This window comes from Carcharodon carcharias, chromosome 12, assembly GCF_017639515.1.
Source record: "Carcharodon carcharias isolate sCarCar2 chromosome 12, sCarCar2.pri, whole genome shotgun sequence".
NCBI lineage: Eukaryota > Metazoa > Chordata > Chondrichthyes > Lamniformes > Lamnidae > Carcharodon > Carcharodon carcharias.
In genome coordinates, this window is record NC_054478.1 from 108,432,320 (window position 1) to 108,451,901 (window position 19,582).

The window sequence follows — 19,582 nt, forward strand, 5'->3', positions numbered from 1 at the left end:
CAAAAGTTGGAAGCGTGCCTGCCGACAATTACGAGGCCAATTAAGATTATTAAAGGGGAAATTATCTCCAATTTTTCATGGACCATCCAACCTTACGGACTAGCGAATTGGCCAGGAGCACTTTGCATTTTTCATGAAACCTCATCCAAGGGCAGGATGCGGTTTCTGTTATTAAATGAAAGAAAGATAAAAATCTATGGGCAACATTTTTATCATGTATATGTTCAGGTGACTGATTGTGATGCTCAGAATTATTTTTCCTGACTTTAAAACTTCATTTAATGCTTTTCAGGTCTTCAGCTCCCTGAGGCAGCTCTCTGCACTGACATCAGTGCCCGCCCTCCTCCCACCCTCACCCTGGCAGCGCTAAGCTTCTCAGCATGCGTTTCTCACTGGCTGGCCGTTAATTGAAATAACGGTCAGGGGCCAAGAATGCCGACCTAAAAGTTTTGCCCATAGAGATTCAGTGGCAGACTTTTAAAGGGATATTTCAGAATATACAGAATGGATACATTCCAATGAGAAAGAAAACTGCTGCAATTAATTAAAAGTTAAAGACAATATCAAAATTAAAGAAAAAACATACAGTTGGCTAAGATGGCTGGTGGGACAGAAAATTGGACAGAATGCAAAGAGCAGCAAAGAATGACAGAAAGATTAATAAGGAGGGAAAAGTTAAAGTACGAGAGAAAGCTAGTTGGAAATAGAGGGCAGGATCTTCCGGTGGGCGAGCGGGAACAGGGCCCGCTCACCGATGCGTAAAATGATGCAGGATGATGTCGGGCGGAACTCCCTTATAAGAAAGGCTGGACAGGTTAGGCTTGTATCCACTGGAGTTTAGAAGAGTAAGAGGCAACTTAATTGAAACCTTTAAGATTCTGAGGGGTCTTGACAGGGTGGATGTGCAGAAGATGTTTCCTCGTGCAAGTGAATCTAGAACTGGGGGTCACAGTTCAAAAATAAGGGATATTTAAGATAGAGATGAGGAGATTTTTTTCTCTGAAAGAATTGTGGTCTTTGGAACTGTTTTCCTTAAAAGGCAGTAGAAGCAGAGTCTTTGAATATTATTAACGTAGAGCTGGATGGATTCTTGATTAACAAGGGGGTGAAAGGCTATCGGGGGTAGATGGAAATTACAATCAGACCAGCCATGATTTTATTGAACGGCAGAGCAGGCTTGAGGGGCCGAGGGACTCACTCCTGCTCTATGTTTGTATGTCCGTAAACATTTAACAATGTTTTGCTTATTTGTAATAGAATCCACATGGTACGGTGAGTGCAATCATGCAGGTTTTACATGGGAACAGACTTCCTGCTTAAGTTTAAGCTTTTCATTAAGCACATAAGAACTGGCCTGACTGCAGTTGGTCACAGTGCAACTGTTTTGTACTATGAAATCAACTTTAGATCTGCGTGCCATTTTATTAAATAACATGAAAAAAATGCAATTCTATGAAGCTGCTAATAATTAACCACATGTAAGCATGAAACTAGGAGATCTTAAAACAACAATAACTCAAGGAATAGGGATTTTTAAAATAATGAAGAATTTAGGTAGAGTGATAACGAAAAGCCTATTTGTCTGTTTTGGAATTCAATGACAAGGCTGTCATTAAAATTGACATTAAGCAGTTAGGATAAAATCTTATGAAGTAAAATAAATAAATTATATTTATTTCTTTTGTAATCGCTTAAGGGGCTCAACTCCAGATGAGAGACCACTTTGCCATGGTCTTGAGTGTGTAGTAATGAGGTGAGACTGCATGTGCCACTTGGCTGTAATTCTTGCATTTTTAAAAAATGTGGTAGAGATTTGGCAGTTGCGGTCTTAGGATTATGTAGTAGAAGGTTTGGAAAATTACTCATGAACTTATTAGTATAATTTTTTCTCTTCCCTCCCAATACTACACTGTTACAGATTATTAGGAACATGCTACAGGCTCATAATCTTAAGTGTGCCAGGAAAGTAGCGCCAGAAGACATAAATGGACATTAGTGAAACATACATTAGGAACAGGTATCATAAAAAAAACACTTTAATCAAAATGACTGATGTTCGCAATAGTCCAGCAATTAAGGTAATAAAGGCAACACATTGAATAACTCAAATTAAAATGAAATATCCTGATGAAGGATTCAAGAACAGCAGTATGGGAGTGGAGTTTGGGGAGAGTGCTAACTTTCTCTAGGGCTTCTTCTCAGTTTTTGACTTTTCATACACTCTCAGACGAACCCAACGACCCTGAAGTGGATGATTTGTGGATGCCTTTGCAAATGTGTCCCAGCTGTAGCAGTTTGAGTGCTACTTCAAGAACATCTGGTCCCTATAAACATTTGAACACTTCCCACAATAATACAGACATTTCTGCTACAGTTTTAAACACATCGTAAAGGGATGCTTCTTATAAAATGGTGTCAGCTGGGAGTCAGACCTAAAATGAGTTACGAGCCCAAAGCAGTCTGATGAACAAAGTTTTTTTTGTAAGTGCTTGCATAAATGCGCAGCATTTGCTGTTACATTTATTTAATGTTTTTTATCATGGATAGAATTACCAAATTATTTTTATCTCCCTTTCCCTATTAATCAATAATTTTAGAACCACCAATGGATTTTTGACATTGATATTTTTGTGGAAAAGTTGAAGAAATTCCAAAGGTTTTGTTATGGATTGGACAAACGAATTCCAAGTGGTTCCTGATATTTAACTTACATATGAGCATATGAATTAGGAACAGGAGTAGGGGCCACGCAGGCCTTTGAGATTGCTCCGCCATTCAATAAGATCATGGCTGATTTGATTGTAACCTCAGCTTCCCATTCCTGCCTACCCCCAATAACCTTTCACCCCTTGCTTATTAAGAATCTATCTAGCTCTGCCTTAAAAATATTCAAAGACTCTGCTTCCACTGCCTTTTGAGGAAGAGAGTTCCAAAGACTCATGAGCCTCCTCATCTTTGTGTTCAATGAGCAACCTCTTATATTTAAACAGTGACCCCTAGTTCTAGATTCTCCTATAAGAGGAAACATCCTTTCCACATCCACCCTGTCAAGACCCCTCAGGATCTTATATGTTTTAATCAAGTCACCTCCTACTCCTCTAAATTCCAATGGATACAAGTCTAGCCTGTCCAACCTTTCCTCATAAGACAACTTGCCGATTCCTGGTATTAGTCTAGTAAACCTTCTCTGAAGTACTTCTGACACATTTACATTCTTCCTTAAATAAGGAGACCAATACTGTACATAATACTCCAGATTTGGTCTCAGCAGTGCCTTGTAGAACTGAGGCATAACCTCCCTACTTTTGTATTCAATTCCCCTTGCAATAGACAATAACAGCCTATTCACTTTCCTAATTAATTGCTGTACCTGCATACTAGTGACTCCTGCACTTGGACACCCAGATCCCTCTGAGTCTCAGAGCTCTGCGCTCTCTCACCATTTAGATAAGGAGCTTCTGTTTTATTCTTCCTGCCAAAATGGACAATTTCACATTTGTCCAAATTATACTCCATTTGCCAGATCTTTGCCCACTCACTTAACCTATCTATGACCTTTTGTAGCTTTCTTATATCCACTTCACAACTTATTTTCCTACCTATCTTATTTATGACTACCCTCTGCTTCCTGTTGGCTAGTCAATCTTCTATCCATGCTAATATGTTACCCCCTACACCATGAGCTTTTATTTTCCAAAATAGCCTTCGATGTGGCACTTTCTCAAACACTTTCTGGAAATCTAAGTACAATCTATCCACCTTTATCCACAGCACACATGACTCTTTCAAAGAACTCCAATAAATTGATTTCCCTTTCACAAAACCATGTTGACTCTGCCTGATTGCCTTGAATTTTTCTAAGTGCCCTGCTATAACATCTTTAATAATGGCTTCTAACATTTTCCCTTTGACAGATGTTAGGCTAATTGGTCCGTAGTTTCCTGCTTTCTGTCTCCCTCCCTTTTTGAATAAAGGAGTTACATTTGCTATTTTGTAGGTAAAACTTAGTATTCTAGATATTCAGTCAAACAACATAATATATTGCTGAAGTAGTTGCAATTCAGGAGGTATTTTGGTCAAAGGGTGAAAAGTTACCGGATTGTCATTAAAACCCATCTGGTTCAATAATGTCCGATAAGGGGAGAACTTTACCCAGCCTGCCCTACATGTGACTCCAGACCCACAGGAATGTGGTTGACTTTTAAACTGCAAGCCACTCAGTTGTATCAAACTGCTACAAAAAGAGTCAATTAAGAATAAAACAGGACTGACCATCTGGAATCGACCTAGGCACCAGATATGACAAAGCCACACTCAGCCCAATCAACCTTGGAAAGTCCTTCCCACGAACATCTGGGGACATGCCAAAATTGGGAGAGCTATTCCACAGACTATGCAGGCAACAGCCTGACAGTCATACTTACCAAATCATACCCTACAGCCAATCACTCAGACTCTTCCATTACCATATCTGACTGTGTCCTATCCCATCAGCAGGACAAATTCACTAAGATGTGGCAGCGCAATGGTATTTAGTTAGGAGGGACTGGTCCTAGAAATCCTCAACATTTACTCCAGGTCCTATTAATTCTCATGTCATCAGGTCAAACATTTCCTGCTAATTACCTCATGCTGCGCTCCCTCAATTGATGAATCAGTGCTCGCTATGTTGAACACCATTTGGAAGATCCACTAAGGGTACTTCTGCCTATAGATGGGACTTTGCCTCCTCAAGGACTGTGCTGTCGCTCCGACCAACACCTTCATGGATAAATACTCATGCAACGGGTAGCATGGTGAGGACAAGGCCAAGTAGGCACATCCAGTTGTGAATGGTGGACAACTAAACAACTAATGGGAAGAAGCTGCTCCATATATTTCCATCCTCAGTGATGGCAGAGCCTAGAAAATCAGTGCAAAAGACAAGGCTGTAGCATTTCAACCATCTTCTGGCAGAAGTACTAAGTAGATGATTCGCCTTGGCAGCCTTCCAACATCACGCATGTCACTCTTCAGCCAATTTGATTCACTTCATGTGATAGCAAGAAGCAGCTGAGTGCACAGCAAAGGCTATGGGCCCCCAAAACATCCCAACTGTCATTTTAAAGAGGTGCTCTAGAACTGTCCACGCACTTAGCCGAGCAGTTCCAGTACAGCTGCAACATTGGCATCTACCCGACAATGTGAAAAACTGCTCAGGTATAACCTGTGTACAACAAGCAGAACAAATCCAACCCAGCCTGTTAGCACCCCATCAGTCTGCTCTCCATCATCAGCAAAGTGGTAGAAGGTACCACTGCTAGCGCTATCAAGCAGCACCTATTATAATAACTTGTTCATGGATGCTCATTTGGGTTCTGCCAGGCCCACTCAACTCCTGACTACATTACAGCATTGGGGCAAACATAATCAAAAGAACTGAATTCCAGAGGTGAGATGGGAGTGTCTGCTCTTATATCTAGACAGCGTTTGACCAAGTGTTGCATCAAGGAGCCCTGGCAAAAGTGAAGTCAGTGACGAATCGGGGGAAAATACTTCACTGGCTGGAGTCATACCTAGCACAAAAAAAAACTGGTTGTGGTTGTTGTTGGCCAGTCATCTCAGGCCCATGTCATCACTGCAGGAGTTCTTTAGGGCAGGCTCCTATGCTCAACCACAGCTGCTTCTTAATGATTTTCCCTCTATCAAAAGATCAAATATGGGGATGATTGCACTGATGATTCCACAATGTTCAGTTCCACTCTCAACTCCTTACAAGACCTGGACAACATTCAGGTTTGGGCTGATAAATAACAGTTAACTTTTATGCCACAATAGTGCCAGGCAATGACTATTCCCAACAAGAGAGATTCTAACCATGTCTCTGTGACATTCAATGGGGTCACCATTACTAAACCTCCCATAATCAACATATGGATTACTATTGACCAGAAACTTAACTGGACCAACCACATAAATGCAGTGGCTACAAGCGCAGATCAGAGGCTGGGAATTCAGTGGCAAGTAACTCACCTCCTTCCCAAAGTCTGTTCACCATCTACAAGGCACAAGTCAGGAGTGTGATGGAATACTCCCCACTTGCCTGGGTGAGTGCAGCTCCAACAGTTCTCATGAAACCTTGCACCCACTTCTACTGAAGCATGGAGTATTCTAGCTGACACACAGCAGCACATTGCAGGATAGCTGAGTGACTGAGGAAGAGGACACACAGGTTTTCAGAGGAGGGGCATGCTGTACCACAGGCTGGGAGAAGAATGCCAACCTTGCCCACCTCAACCTCCTGTCTCTCTCTCTCCAAGATCCCCATGACCAAGCACTCCCTTTTCCTGATGACTCCTTATGAAGCCACCATCTCCTTAGGTGATGATTTCCACAAAAGGAATATTGATGGAGTGTTGGTGAAGTCTTGAGAAAGTAACCCTGGATGCCTCCCAGTGTTTCTTAAAAATTCTCTTGATAGTCCATCTGCAGTAATAACTAAACAGTGAGAGCTGAGCATAGCTTTAAGTGGAGTTGGAAATTCTCAATACTGACTTTAGTCCTGTTTGTTGGTCACTGTTAAATGAGGGTGTTAAGTGAGGTGATCCCACCAAATCAAAACAGAATTACCTGGAAAAACTCAGCAGGTCTGGCAGCATCAGTGGAGAAGAGCAAAGTTGACGTTTCGAGTCCTCATGACCCTTCAACAAAACTGAGTAAAATCAGTAGAGGGGTGAAATATAAGCTGGTTTAAGGTGGGGGGGGGGGGGGGGGGTGGGGGGGGGAGAGAAGTAGGGGGGTGGTTGTAGGGACAAGCAAGCAGTGATAGGAGCAGATAATCAAAAGATGTCACAGACAAAAGAACAAAGAGGTGTTGAAGGTGGTGATATTATCTAAAAGAATGTGCTAATTAAGAATGGATAGCAGGACACACAAGGTACAGCTCTAGTGGGGGTGGGGTGACTAACAGAACATAAGAGGTATAGATTTAAAAATAATGGAAATAGGTGGGAAAAGAAAAATCTATATAAATTATTGGAAAAAACAAAAGGGAGGGGGAAGAAATGAAAAGGGGTGGGGATGGAGGAGGGAGTTCAAGATCTAAAGTTGTTGAATTCAATGTTCAGTCCGGAAGGCTGTGAAGTGCCTAGTCGGAAGATGAGGTGCTGTTCCTCCAGTTTGCGTTGAGCTTCATTGGATCAATGCAGCAAGCCAAGGACAGACATGTGGGCAAGAGAGCAGGTTGGAGTGTTAAAATGGCAAACGACAGGGAGGTTTGGGTCATTCTTGCGGACAGACCGCAGGTGTTCTGCAAAGCTGTCGCCCAGTTTGCGTTTGGTCTTTCCAGTGTAGAGGAGACCGCATTGGGAGCAACGAATGCAGTAGACTAAGTTGAGGGAAATGCAAGTGAAATGCTGCTTCACTTGAAAGGAGTGTTTGGGCCCTTGGACGGTGAGGAGAGAGGAAGTGAAGGGGCAGGTGTTGCATCTTTTGCGTTGGCATGGGGAGGTGCCATAGATGGGGCTTGAGGAGTAGGGGGTGATGGAAGAGTGGACCAGGGTGTCCCGGAGTGAACAATCCCTGCAGAATGCCACCGGGAGTGTGAAGGGAAGATGTGTTTGGTGGTGGCATCATGCTGGAGTTGGCGGAAATGGCGGAGGATGATCCTTTGAATGCGGAGGTTGGTGGGGTGATGAGTGAGGACAAGGGGGACCCTATCATGTTTCTGGGAGGGAGGAGAAGGCGTGAGGGCAGATGCACGGGAGATGGGCCGGACACGGTTGAGGGCCCTGTCAACGACCGTGGGTGGAAAACCTTGGTTAAGGAAGAAGGAGGACATGTCAGAGGAACTGTTTTGGAAGGTAACATCATCAGAACAGATGCGACGGAGGTGAAGGAACTGAGAGAATGGGATGGAGTCCTTACAGGAAGCGGGATGTGAGGAGCTGTAGTCGAGGTAGCTGTGGGAGTCGGTAGGCTTATAATGGATATTGGTGGACAGTCTATCAACCGAAATTGAGACAGAGGGGTCAAGGAAGGGAAGGGAAGTGTCAGAGATGGACCATGTGAAAGTGATGGAGGGATGGAGATCGGAAGCAAAATTAATAAAATTTTTCCAGGTCCCGACGAGAGCATGAAGCAGCACCAAAGTAATCATCGATGTACCGGAGAAAGAGTTGTGGGAGGGGGCCGGAGTAGGACTGGAACAAGGAATGTTCCACATACCCCATAAAGAGACAGGCATAGCTGGGGTCCATGCGGGTACCCATAGCCACACCTTTTATTTGGAGTAAGTTAAAGGAGTTTAAGGAGAAATTGTTCAGTCTGAGAACAAGTTCAGCCAGGCGGAGGAGAGTAGTGGTGGATGGGGATTGTTCGGGCCTCTGTTCGAGGAAGATGTTAAGGGCCCTCAGACCATCCTGGTAGAGGGATTGGACGTCCGTGGTGAAGAGGAGGCGGTTGGGGCCAGGGAACTGGAAATTGTTGATGTGACGTAAGGTATCAGAGGAATCACGGATGTAGGTGGGAAGGGACTGGACAAGGGGAGAGAGAAGGGAGTCAAGATAACGAGAAATGAGTTCCTTGGCATTTCTTGAAGAGAACTGGCAGTCAATTAAACACAGAGATAAAAACAAAAAACTGTGGTTGCTGGAAATCCCACCAAATGGTGTTCATTCTCTGTAGCAAACTATTTAACTATCATTCAGCTCCATAATGACCCTCCATGTGGTCATTACAAGACCGCACTTCAACTCCTTGACCAAGATGGCATCTTGCTCCATACACAGGCTAAACCAGTGTTACAATTTGCGACTCCACCTCGGAGGCTCTTTCACGCCTTCCGTCTTCTGTGAACATCATCCCCTGAGAGTTCTACCAAGTTTTTATTGAAAAAGGTTCTATGCCATTGAAAGAATATATCTCCTATTGACAAATGGACTTTAGGTTCCATGGCTGTTCACAGGATTTTACTGGATGACAGATTAGGGACATAGGAATAGGAGTAGGCCAATTAGCCCTTCAAACCTATTCCACCATTTAATGAGATCATGGCTGACCTGTGTCCTAACTCCGTGTATCCTGTTCCCCATAATCCCTTAACTTTTGGTTAATGAAAATCTATCAATCTCAGATTTAATATTAACAATTAATTTAACATTACTCGCTGTTTGCAGAAGAGAATTTGAAACTTCTATCAACCTTTGCGTGAAGAAGTGTTTTCTACTTTCACTGTGTAAAGTCTGCTCCCTAGTCCTAGACATCCAACTAGCGGAAATAGTTTCTCCCAATCTACTCTATCTGTTCCCCTAAATATCTTGAAAACTTCAAACAAACCACCCTTAACTTCTAAATTCCAGGGAATACAGCCTTATATGTTTAATCTCTCCTCATAGAGCAACCCTAGGAGCACAGATATCATTCTAGTAAACCTGCATTGCGGTCCTCAAGGGTCAATATATCCCTCCTAAAGTGTGGCACACAAAACTGTTCACTGTAGTATTCAAGGGTTTTGTACAGCTGAGGCATGACTTCTACCCTCTTGTATTCTATTTCCTAAGATGACACAAAGATAGAACATAAGAACATAAGAAATAGCAGCAGGAATAGGCCATTCAGCCCCTCAAGCCTGCCCTGCCATTCAATAAGATCATGGCTGGTCTGCCCCAGGCCTCAACTCCTCTTTCATCACAGTTCCTCATAACCCTCAACTCCCCAATATTTCAAAAATCTATCTACCTCCTCTTTAAATACTTTCAGTGATCCAACTTCCACAACTCCCTGGGGTAGAGAATTACACACATTCACTACCCTCTGAGAGAAGAAATTCCTTCAGTTTTAAATGCTTTTTCTGTAACCATGTCCCCACGTTCGATATTCCCCCACTAGTGGAATCTTCTCAACATCTACTCTGTCAAGCCCCCTCAGAATCTTCTACCTTTCAATAAGATCACCCCTCATTCTTCTAAATTCTAATGAATAAAGGCCTAAGTTGTTTACCCGTTCTTGATAAGTCAACCCCTTCATCCCAGGAATCAGCCTAGTAAATCTCTTTTGAACTGCCTCCAATACCAGTATATCCTTTCTTAAATATGGGGACCAACGCTGTACACAGTACTCCAGGTGTGGCCTCACCAACACCCTGTACAGTTGTAACAAGACTTCCCTATTTTTAAACTCCAACCCCCTAGCAATACAGGCAAAAATTCCATTTGCTTTCTTATTACTTGCTGCACATGCATGCTAACTTTTTGGGCAAAATTTTATAGCCCTGCTTTGGTGGGGACGGGGCAGTAAAATGTGGCGAGCCATTATAAAGCCCATTGATTTCAGCGGGAACATAAAACCCCGCTGTCATAAAATTCTGCCCTTTGTGTTTCATGCACAAGAACACCCAGGTCCCTCTGTGCTGCACTTTTTTGGAGTCTCACTCCATTTGAATAATAGTTTGCCTTTTGATTCTTCCTACAAAGTGCATGACCTCACATTTTCATACATTAAACTCCATCTGCCAAGTTTTTGCCCATTCACTCAACCTATCTATATCCCTTGCAGATTCCTTAAGCCTTCATCACAACATGCCCTCCATCCTATTTTTGCATCGTCAGCAAATTTGGATACATTACTCTCTGCCCCCTCCTCCAAGTCATTAATGTTGATGGTATATAATTATACTATATTGATATCCTTTTGGCACTCCACTAGTTACGTCTTTCCAACTTGAAAAAGACCCATTAATCCTGACTCTCTGTCTTCTGTGTGTTAACCAATCCTCAATCCTTGCTAAAATATTATCCCCAATACCATGAGCTCCTATCTTGTGCAATAATCTTTTATGTGGCACCCTATCGAATGCCTTCTCACAAGTATGTTGTGAAGAGGACATAAGGAGGTTGCCGACAGACATAGAGAGGTTGGGTGAGTGGGCAAAAAACCTGGCAGATGAAGTATATAATGTGAGAAAATATAAAATTGTTCACCTTGGCAGGAAGAATTGGCTGAATTTGGCTGCATAATTCTGAGATGCAAAGGGATCTAGGTGTTCTAGTGCATGAATCACAAGTAGTTCGTATACAAGTACAGCAAGAAATTAAGAAGGTTAATGGAATGAATGCTATCCTTTATTACAAGAGAAATTGAACATAAAATTAAGAATGTTATGCTTCAGTTATACAGGGCATTGGTAGGACCACATCACGAATATTGTGTACAGTCTTGACCTCCTTATTTCAGGAAGGATATAAATGAGTTGGAGACAGTTCAGAGGAGGTTTGCTAGATTGATACCTGGAATTAGTGGGGTGTCTTATGAGGAAAGGTTAGACAGCATGGGTTTGTTTCCACTGGAGTTTAGAAGAGTGAGGAGTGACTTTATTGAAGTATATAAGATCCTGAACGGTATTGACAAGTTGGACGTGGAACGGATGTTTCCTCTTATGGGTGAGTCCAGAACAAGGGAATACTGTTTTATAAGGAATCGCCCTTTTAGGACAGAAATGAGGAGAAATGTTTTCTCTCAGAGGGTTGTACGACTTTGGAACTCTGCCTCAGAAGGCAATGGAGGTGGGGTCATTGAATTTTTTTTATATTGATTCATGGGATGTGGGCTTCACTGGCTGGCCAGCATTTATTGCCCAACCCTAGTTGCCTTTGGGAAGGTGACGGTGAGCTGCCTTATTGAATCATTGCAGCCTGTGCGGTGTAGATACACCTTAAGGCAGAGGTAGATGGATTCTTAATGGACAAGGGAATCAAAGCTTATCATGGGCAGATGGAAACGTGGAATACGAAACATAAGCAGATCAACCATGATCTTATTGAATGGCAGAGCAGGCTAGAGGGACCAAAGGGCCTACTTCTGCTCCTATTTCATATGTTCATATGTTTGTAAACACCAGTGTTCCATTAAACTTTTCCATTATTACATATACCTGTTCGTGACATTTTAATAATCTATGTATCTGGATCCCCAAGTCTTTTTGGACTTCCACTGCTTCTAGTTTTTCATTATTTATTAGCAAGAGGACTGAACCCCGCTCAAACACCACTTGTTAATCATCTTTCTTTGCCATCATTTTGTGACAGAACAGCTAAAGTGTCCTGTTATGAGTGTGTATCGAAGCACTGTTTCCCATCAACATGGGATAGAATTTGCTGTAGCAGGGCATCTAACAGTATTTGGCATTGATTAGACCTGCCCCTGCACCCTTCAGCTCAAAATAATTTGTGTACGCAAGGTTTCTGAAAGTGCAAGCTGATAATGGTGCAGTATGGAAACAAGCCATCTAGGTCCTGAGTGAACAGGACAATCAACACCTAAAGGAATAGATACCACATTTATAGTAGTTAATTTTCAGTTCCAGAGAGGTTGATTGGCAGTAAAGAAGAATTATCACATTATTACAAAGGTACTTATGTTACTAATTACTTATTACTAATTAGCACCAAATATCTGTGACAGGCTTTGTTTGTATCTGCTTAAGTACAGTAAATTAATGTCAATTGATGTATGTCAATGGTGAGGCAAATAGTGAAATTCAAAACTAAAAGTAGGGTGGCACAACATGGACAGCAACTTTTGCATCCTTGACTTTTGACTGTGCATCTGCTCCTTGTCTGAAGTTGCTACCCCATTTATGCATAAATAATGGCAACCTCCATTAGCCTTGCCATTGTGGCCAAATGGTTATAGAAGATTTAAGAGCATTTTGAATTATCTGTCATCCTTGATTTTTGCTGCTGTCCAGTAATTGTGGCTTGCTTTTAAGAGGTGGGTCATGGAATTCGGATTCATGGTACCACTGGAAACGGCATTATGGAAGCCAAACATCCATCTAGTGGGATGCACTGTACCTCCAGCTGCTTCTGGCATGGCCCATATAATGTCCCATACAGTGTCTCATGCTGAGGAGAGCACTCATGCTGACGCCACTGGTGTGTGCCAAAAACATCTGATGTAATATCATGACGTTACTCAGCCATACAATGCGACACCCAACTTCCAAATTTGGACTATACGCAAGTCTGTTGGGACTCGGCATTAATGTTGAGGGAATTATGACAGAGTTCAGAAAGAGTCCACACTAAAGACTGCAACAGGTATTGGGGATTTCTATTGTGTACCACCATGTTCTGCAGGAGGGAGGATAGAATGTCAGTGATTATGTTGCACTGTGTTTGCAGAATAGCTGGAGGTATGTTAAAGCAGCACAAACTGGGTGCGAGGCTGCATCATCGGAATGCATGTGAGGATGAAGCGGAGTTTCTGGCTGTTAGGTGTGAGTCCTGAGTGCTGGAGAAAACTGGTGTTGTGATGCACTGAGCAGTGTGATGGGCTGGTGGAGCATTGAGTAGGACACATTATGTGAAGATACGTTCGCTGAGTTTGACCACCCATCTCATTAGACTATATGTAGCACTGCTGCCAGGTCCTCAGTTCCAGTTTCTGAAAATTTAGCTCCCAGCCACTCTTCCTAGTCCCTTCTGAGGATGGTCTTTGAGAGACTCCTGGCCGCCTGCAGAACTATGGCATTTCTCTACCCGTCCTCTTTCACTCCTAAGGCCTACAGTGCCACATTCTGAGTCCTCTCTCTGCCCTGGTATTCCATTTTCCTTGTTTAAATTTGCAGTGATAGCATTCATCAGCAGCCCCCTGTTGATCAGTGCAGCTTCCCTTTAAGAAGGGCAGACTGCCTTTAAGAAGAGAAAGCTGTCTGCATCACATGCTGTTAGCATGCACTGCTCAGCTCCTGCTGAGTGCTGGGTCAGCCAGTAGTGTGGAACTTGTTTGACCCAATGCTACAATCAGGTAAATGACGTAGCAGCACTACATTCACAAGCTGGCTACTTCCACCTTTGCAGGAACAGGTAGTTCACGAATTCTAATCCACATGCCCAAAAAAAAGCACAGACTCAATTCTAACCCTGGCAAAATAGAATGAATTGCTGACTGGTGATTCTAGAGACACAGCAAGAGTCATTCCCAGAAGCTACATACCGTTTAAAATTCAAGGGCCTTTGTTAATTCATGTTATTTTTCTGTTACGTTTTTCAGTGGAGATCCTGGATGCAAGGCAGAGGAGAGCTGAGGAACTGAAGAGATTGACAGATATGGCCATTCAGATGTCAGAATCCCAGCTGGCTGAACTTAGAGCAGAGATTAAGGTCAGTGAGATGGACAACAAACAAGTCTCTTGCTGAAGCGCAGTTAAATATATCAGTCTGATAAGGGAGAACTTTGTTGTGCACAGTGGATTTCTTCCCCATCCCCGCCCCATCAGTCTTCCTGAGTGCTTTGATGTCATTGGTGTGTGTAACTCCTGGACAGGTTGCTGCTGTTAACATTGCAGTTAACTCAAATTACCCAGTTCACTCAAACTGTCTAAAATTCTGCATGTTTGTTAGTGGCATGACATTTCTTTCATCTATTAGAATGAGCTGCTATGTGGTGTATGCCTATACTTGTGAACACTGATGTCCTAAATTTTGGAATATTGGGGTTGGTGGGGAGTAAGATTGACAAATCAGGATATAGTACTTTGTGGAGAGGTGAGATTGGGGGTGGGAACTAGCAAAAACATTTGGGAGAACTCTGGGCAGGATAATAACCATTCTAATTCAGAGGCATGGTTGTGCAAAACTGATTGGTTGCGCATGGAAGAATGGATGAATATTCTTATAGTACTTAGTTTTAGTTTAAGAAAACAAACTTGTCTAAAATATTTGAAGCTCACAATTTTGAAAATAGCACATAGCTCATGATTTGGGGTGCAGGTTATACAATGGGATACAATGAATGCAGGAATCTGGCCCATTCAAACGATATTGCTTGTACCGATAAAGGTATGTGTTCAACTGCTGGTAACCTATTCCTTGCCTGAAAATCGGTGACCGACTGAGGAAGGAAATTTGGGAGGGTACCTTGGATGCTGCTTTGACATTTTAAATGGGCATCCAACACACCTGCACAAAACAAACATGAGGCTGTTCACATATGAAACTCAGGAACCTATGCTGGTTCTGGGACTTGCCTGGAGTTTTATACATGTTCTAAACCCTAGTTCCCAATAGATCATGCTACGTTCCTCTTTAATTTTCCTGCATGAATTATTTCATAGATATTGAAAACTCAATCTCTGTGGCACCATTTGAAAATGTTTTTGCAGGTACATGCTCATAATCATTAAAGTTTATTTGAGCCAACTTTTTTCCTGCCAGATGAGCTTTCTTGCCAAAGCTACAAGAAGCACTGGCCTCTGATCAATTACAGATATCCAAACTTTTTCTCTGTCACACATCATCGACCTATTGCTTCGGAACTTAGTGATTTACATAGACAAACGTCTCCTTGGTTTACTACAGGAACTTCAAACAACTGGTGCAATACCAGAAGAATGTAGTACAGTCATCTGGAGGTGTGTAATGCTGTACTATAGCAAGGAGTTATGTGGAGGTGAATAATATGCACAGTGTTGGGATATAGTAGCAGAAATGATTGTTACTGATTTAGTAATCCAGAAGCCTGGACTAATGATCTGGAGGTGTGAATTCAAATCCTACCACTCCAGGTGGGGAATTTAAATTCAATTAATCTGAAATGAAAAGCTACTATCAGTAATGGTGACCATGAAACTACTAGTTTGACATAATAACATATCTGGTTCATTAATGTCCTTTAGGGAAGGAAATTTGCCATACTTAGCCAGTCTGGCCTACATTTGAGTCCAGACCTACAACCCTGCAGTTGACTGCTCTCTGAATGGCTTAGCAAGGTTCTCATTTTTATTAAACTGCTACAAAAGGGTCTAAGAGGAATAAAAGTAAAATACCGTGGATGCTGAAAATCTGAAATAAAAACAGAAAGTGCTGGAAAAGCTCAGCAGTCTGGCAGTGAAGGGAGAAACATAACTCAAACATTTTGAATCCAATATGACTCTCCTTTGGAAGACTGAAAAGGAATATTTAAAAAATAATAAGAATAAAACCAGACGATCCATTTGGAATCGACCCACGCACCAAATATTGAGGCACACTTAATTAGCCCAGTCAATCCTTAAGGTTTCCTTAATGATATCTGGGGACTTTTGCCAGAACTGAGAAAGCTGTTGCCCTGATTAGTCAAGCAACAGCTTGATGTAGAAACATAGAAAGATTTACAGGTGTGAAAGGGGGTCGTTCGGCCCATTATATCCATGCTGGCCAGAAAAAAATTACCCAGTCTAATTCCATTTTCCAGCTCTTAGCCCATAGCCCTGTAGAATACAGTACCTGAAGTACATATCTAAGTGTTTTTTTAGATGCTATGAGGGATTCTGCTTCTACCACCCTTTTAGACAGTGCATTCCAGATCGCCACCATCCCGTGAGTTACCCTTCAACTCCCCTCTAATCAATTACTTTAAATTTATGCCTCCTGGTTATTGGCCTCTCTGCTCAGAGAAATAGATCCTTCCTATCCACTCTATCCAGGTCCCTGATAATTTTATACACCTCAATTAAATCTCCCCTCAGCCTCCTCTGCTCTAAGTAAAACAATACCAGCTTATCCAATCATTCCTCATAGCTAAAGTTCTCCATCCCTGGCAACACCCTCATAAATTTTTCTGTACTGGTGTCCTGGCCAGCATTTATTCCTCAATCAACATCACAAAAAAACAGATTAGCATTTGCTGTGTGCATATTGACTGCCACGTTTCCTACATTACAACAGTGACTACATTTCAAATCTATTTCACTGGTATAAAGTGCTTCAAGATGTCTGGTGGCTGTGAAAAGCATTATATAGATGCAAGTTTTTCTATTCTATTCTAGTGTGGTCACATCCTTTCTGTATTGCAGTGACCAGAACTTTACATGGTAGTCTAACTGGTATTTTATACAATTCTAGAAAAACTCCTTTGCTCTTATACTACAGGCCTCAGCCAGCAAAGGAATGTATCCTGTGGGCTTTTTTGACCATCTTATTTCTCTATCCTACAACCTTCAGGGATCTGTGGACTGTGCCTCTGTTCCTCTACACTCCCATTTATTGTGCATTTCCATGTCTTGTTACCCTCCCCAAATGCATTATCTCATGCTTTTCTGGATCACATGATTTGCCACTTTTCTGCTCCCTTGACTAGTCCACTGATACCTTCCAGCAGTCTGCAGCTTTCCTCCTCATAATCAACCATACAGCCAATTTTTGTATCATCTGCAAACTTCTTAATCACCCCCCGAAGTTTAAGCCTAACTCATTGAAAAAAAACCACAAAAAAATAGCAAGGAACCTAGTACTGAGCTCTGCAGAACCTCACTGAATACAGCCTTCCGATCACAAAAATATCCATTAACCATGTTTGTCTGAGCCAATTTTGGATCCCTGTTACCACTTTCCCTTAGAACCCATAAGCTTTTAATTTTCTCACCAGTTTTTCATTTGGGAACTTGTTGAAAGCCTTGTTAAAATGCATATAAACAACATCAAATGTTTTATCCTCATCGATCACCCTTGTTACCCCCTCAAAAAATTCAATCAAGTAAGTCAGACTTTCCCTAAACAAACTCCTTTTGACAGTCCTTGATTAATTTATGCCTGGGAACACCACCACCTGGAGGTTTCCCAAGTCACACCCCATCCTGACTTGCGAATATATCACTGTTTGTTCATCGTCATTGGTCAAAATCCTGGAACTTTCTCTCTCACAGCAGATAGATGGCAGCAATTCAAGAAGGCAGCTCACCATTACCTTGTCAAGGTAATTGGGGATGGGGAACAATGCCCACATCCCATGAACATCCACGGGGCTAGATTTGGGAGTCCCACTCTTCTTCTCTGTGGGAACGTATTTGTTTGGAAGCTTCTTTATCTCCTTCTAGAATGTTTTCCATTGTTATAACACTGATTTACCTACAAGTAGCTGTTTCCAGTCCACTTTTTCTAAATCACATCTAAGCTTAGCAAAAGTGGCCATTCCCCAATTTAAAACACTCTCGGTCTACCTCATACTCAGAATCATATCTTTCAGCCAAAGCTCCAAGACCCTCTATTACCATCCCTGGGTATATTCTGTCCCACAGGCAGGGTAGATCCACCAAAGGCAGCAGCACAGTGTTACATAATCAGGAGGGAGTGGCCCTGGGAGTCCTCAACATTGACTCTGGAACCTACAAAGTCTCATGGCACCAGGACAAACATGGTGAAGGAAACCTCCACCTGCTTACCATCCACCATCCTCCCTCAGCCCATGGGCAGAATTTTTCCGTCGGCGTGCAGGGACAGGACCCAAACAATGACGCACAGTGACGTTGGGCGTGCATCCTAATGTCGTGGCACATCACTCAGATTTTAAGTTCAGCAGGTGCATACCCGAGTTGGCTGGACGCCTGCCGACCTGTCAACGGCCTATTAAGGTCATTAACAAAATAGTTGATGTCATTAATGGACCTGCCCATCCAGCATTAAGGTTGGCGGGCAGGCCGTGAGCCCTGGCGGACTTCAGAAAAAGCATGAAACCTCATCCACGGGCAGGATAAGGTTTCACGAGGATTTAAAAATCTCACAATATTTTAAAATAAAAGTTATGGGCATGTCCCAACTCATGTGGCAGTGTCACATGGCGGGACATGGCAGGTTTTTTTTTCTCAGCTTTATTTAAAGTTTAAAATATGAGCTGATCTCCCTGAGGCAGTGCTTCGCCTTAGGGAGATCTGTGCACTCTTCCACACGCATGTGCGAAAGAGCACACTCCCGGCTCAGAGAATTCCCGCCCCCCCCCGCCTGCATAGGGAGCGCAAGCGCTCCCTGGCGGACATCACACTGGATGGGCCTTAATTGGCACGCCCATGTAAAATGGCGGTGAGCCCCTGACTGGGGGCGCCAATTGGAAGCCTACCCGCCCATGCCCACGCCCGTTCTGGCACTTCCGCCCCAACGAGGGAAAAATGTTACCCCATGCATCAGAACTCTCCATGTTGACCACCATTTGGTAGAAGCACTGAGGGAAGGAAGAACACAGAATTGTCTCTGGGTGGAAAACTTTAATGTCCATCACCAGGAGTGGCTCAGGAGAATCACTACTAATTGAGCTGGCCGAGTCCTGAAGGAAATGATGAGAGAACCAACACAAGGGACAAACATACTTGATCTCGTCCTCACCAATCTACCTGTCACAAATTCATCTGTCCATAACAGTATTGACAGGAGTGACCACCACAAGTTCCTTGTGGAGACGAATCTCCATCTTCACACAGAGGGCATCTTCCATCTAGTTTTGTGACACTATTCTAAATATTCACTATTCACTATTCAGAACAGGTCTAGCATCTCAATGTGGGCATCAGTGAGACACTGTGGGCCATCAGTATCAGTGGCACCAGATGTACCTAAAAATGAGGTGCCAACCTGATGAAGCTATAATACAGGACTGCTTGCATGGTAACACGATCAACATCCTGGGTGTTACCATTGACCAGAAACTGAACTATACTAGCCGTATAAATACTGTGGCTACAAGAGCAGGTCAGATACTAGGAATCCTGCGGCGAGTAACTCACCTCCTGATTCCCCAAAGCCTGTGCACCATCTACAAAGTACAAGTCAGGAATGTGATGGAATACTCTCCACTT

At 42.8% G+C, this 19,582-nt stretch overlaps 1 protein-coding gene across 3 annotated transcripts in view; it reads left to right on the plus strand.

Moving 5' to 3' along the window:
• The window catches only part of LOC121285011 (SPATS2-like protein), a 229,792-nt gene that overhangs the window by 188,512 nt on the left and 21,698 nt on the right, over positions 1 to 19,582 (plus strand). For all 3 annotated transcript variants that reach the window (XM_041201083.1, XM_041201084.1, XM_041201085.1), the window contains exon 9: positions 14,032 to 14,141. In XM_041201083.1, coding sequence (XP_041057017.1) covers positions 14,032 to 14,141 — 110 coding nt within the window. The remainder of the gene's footprint in view (positions 1 to 14,031; positions 14,142 to 19,582) is intronic.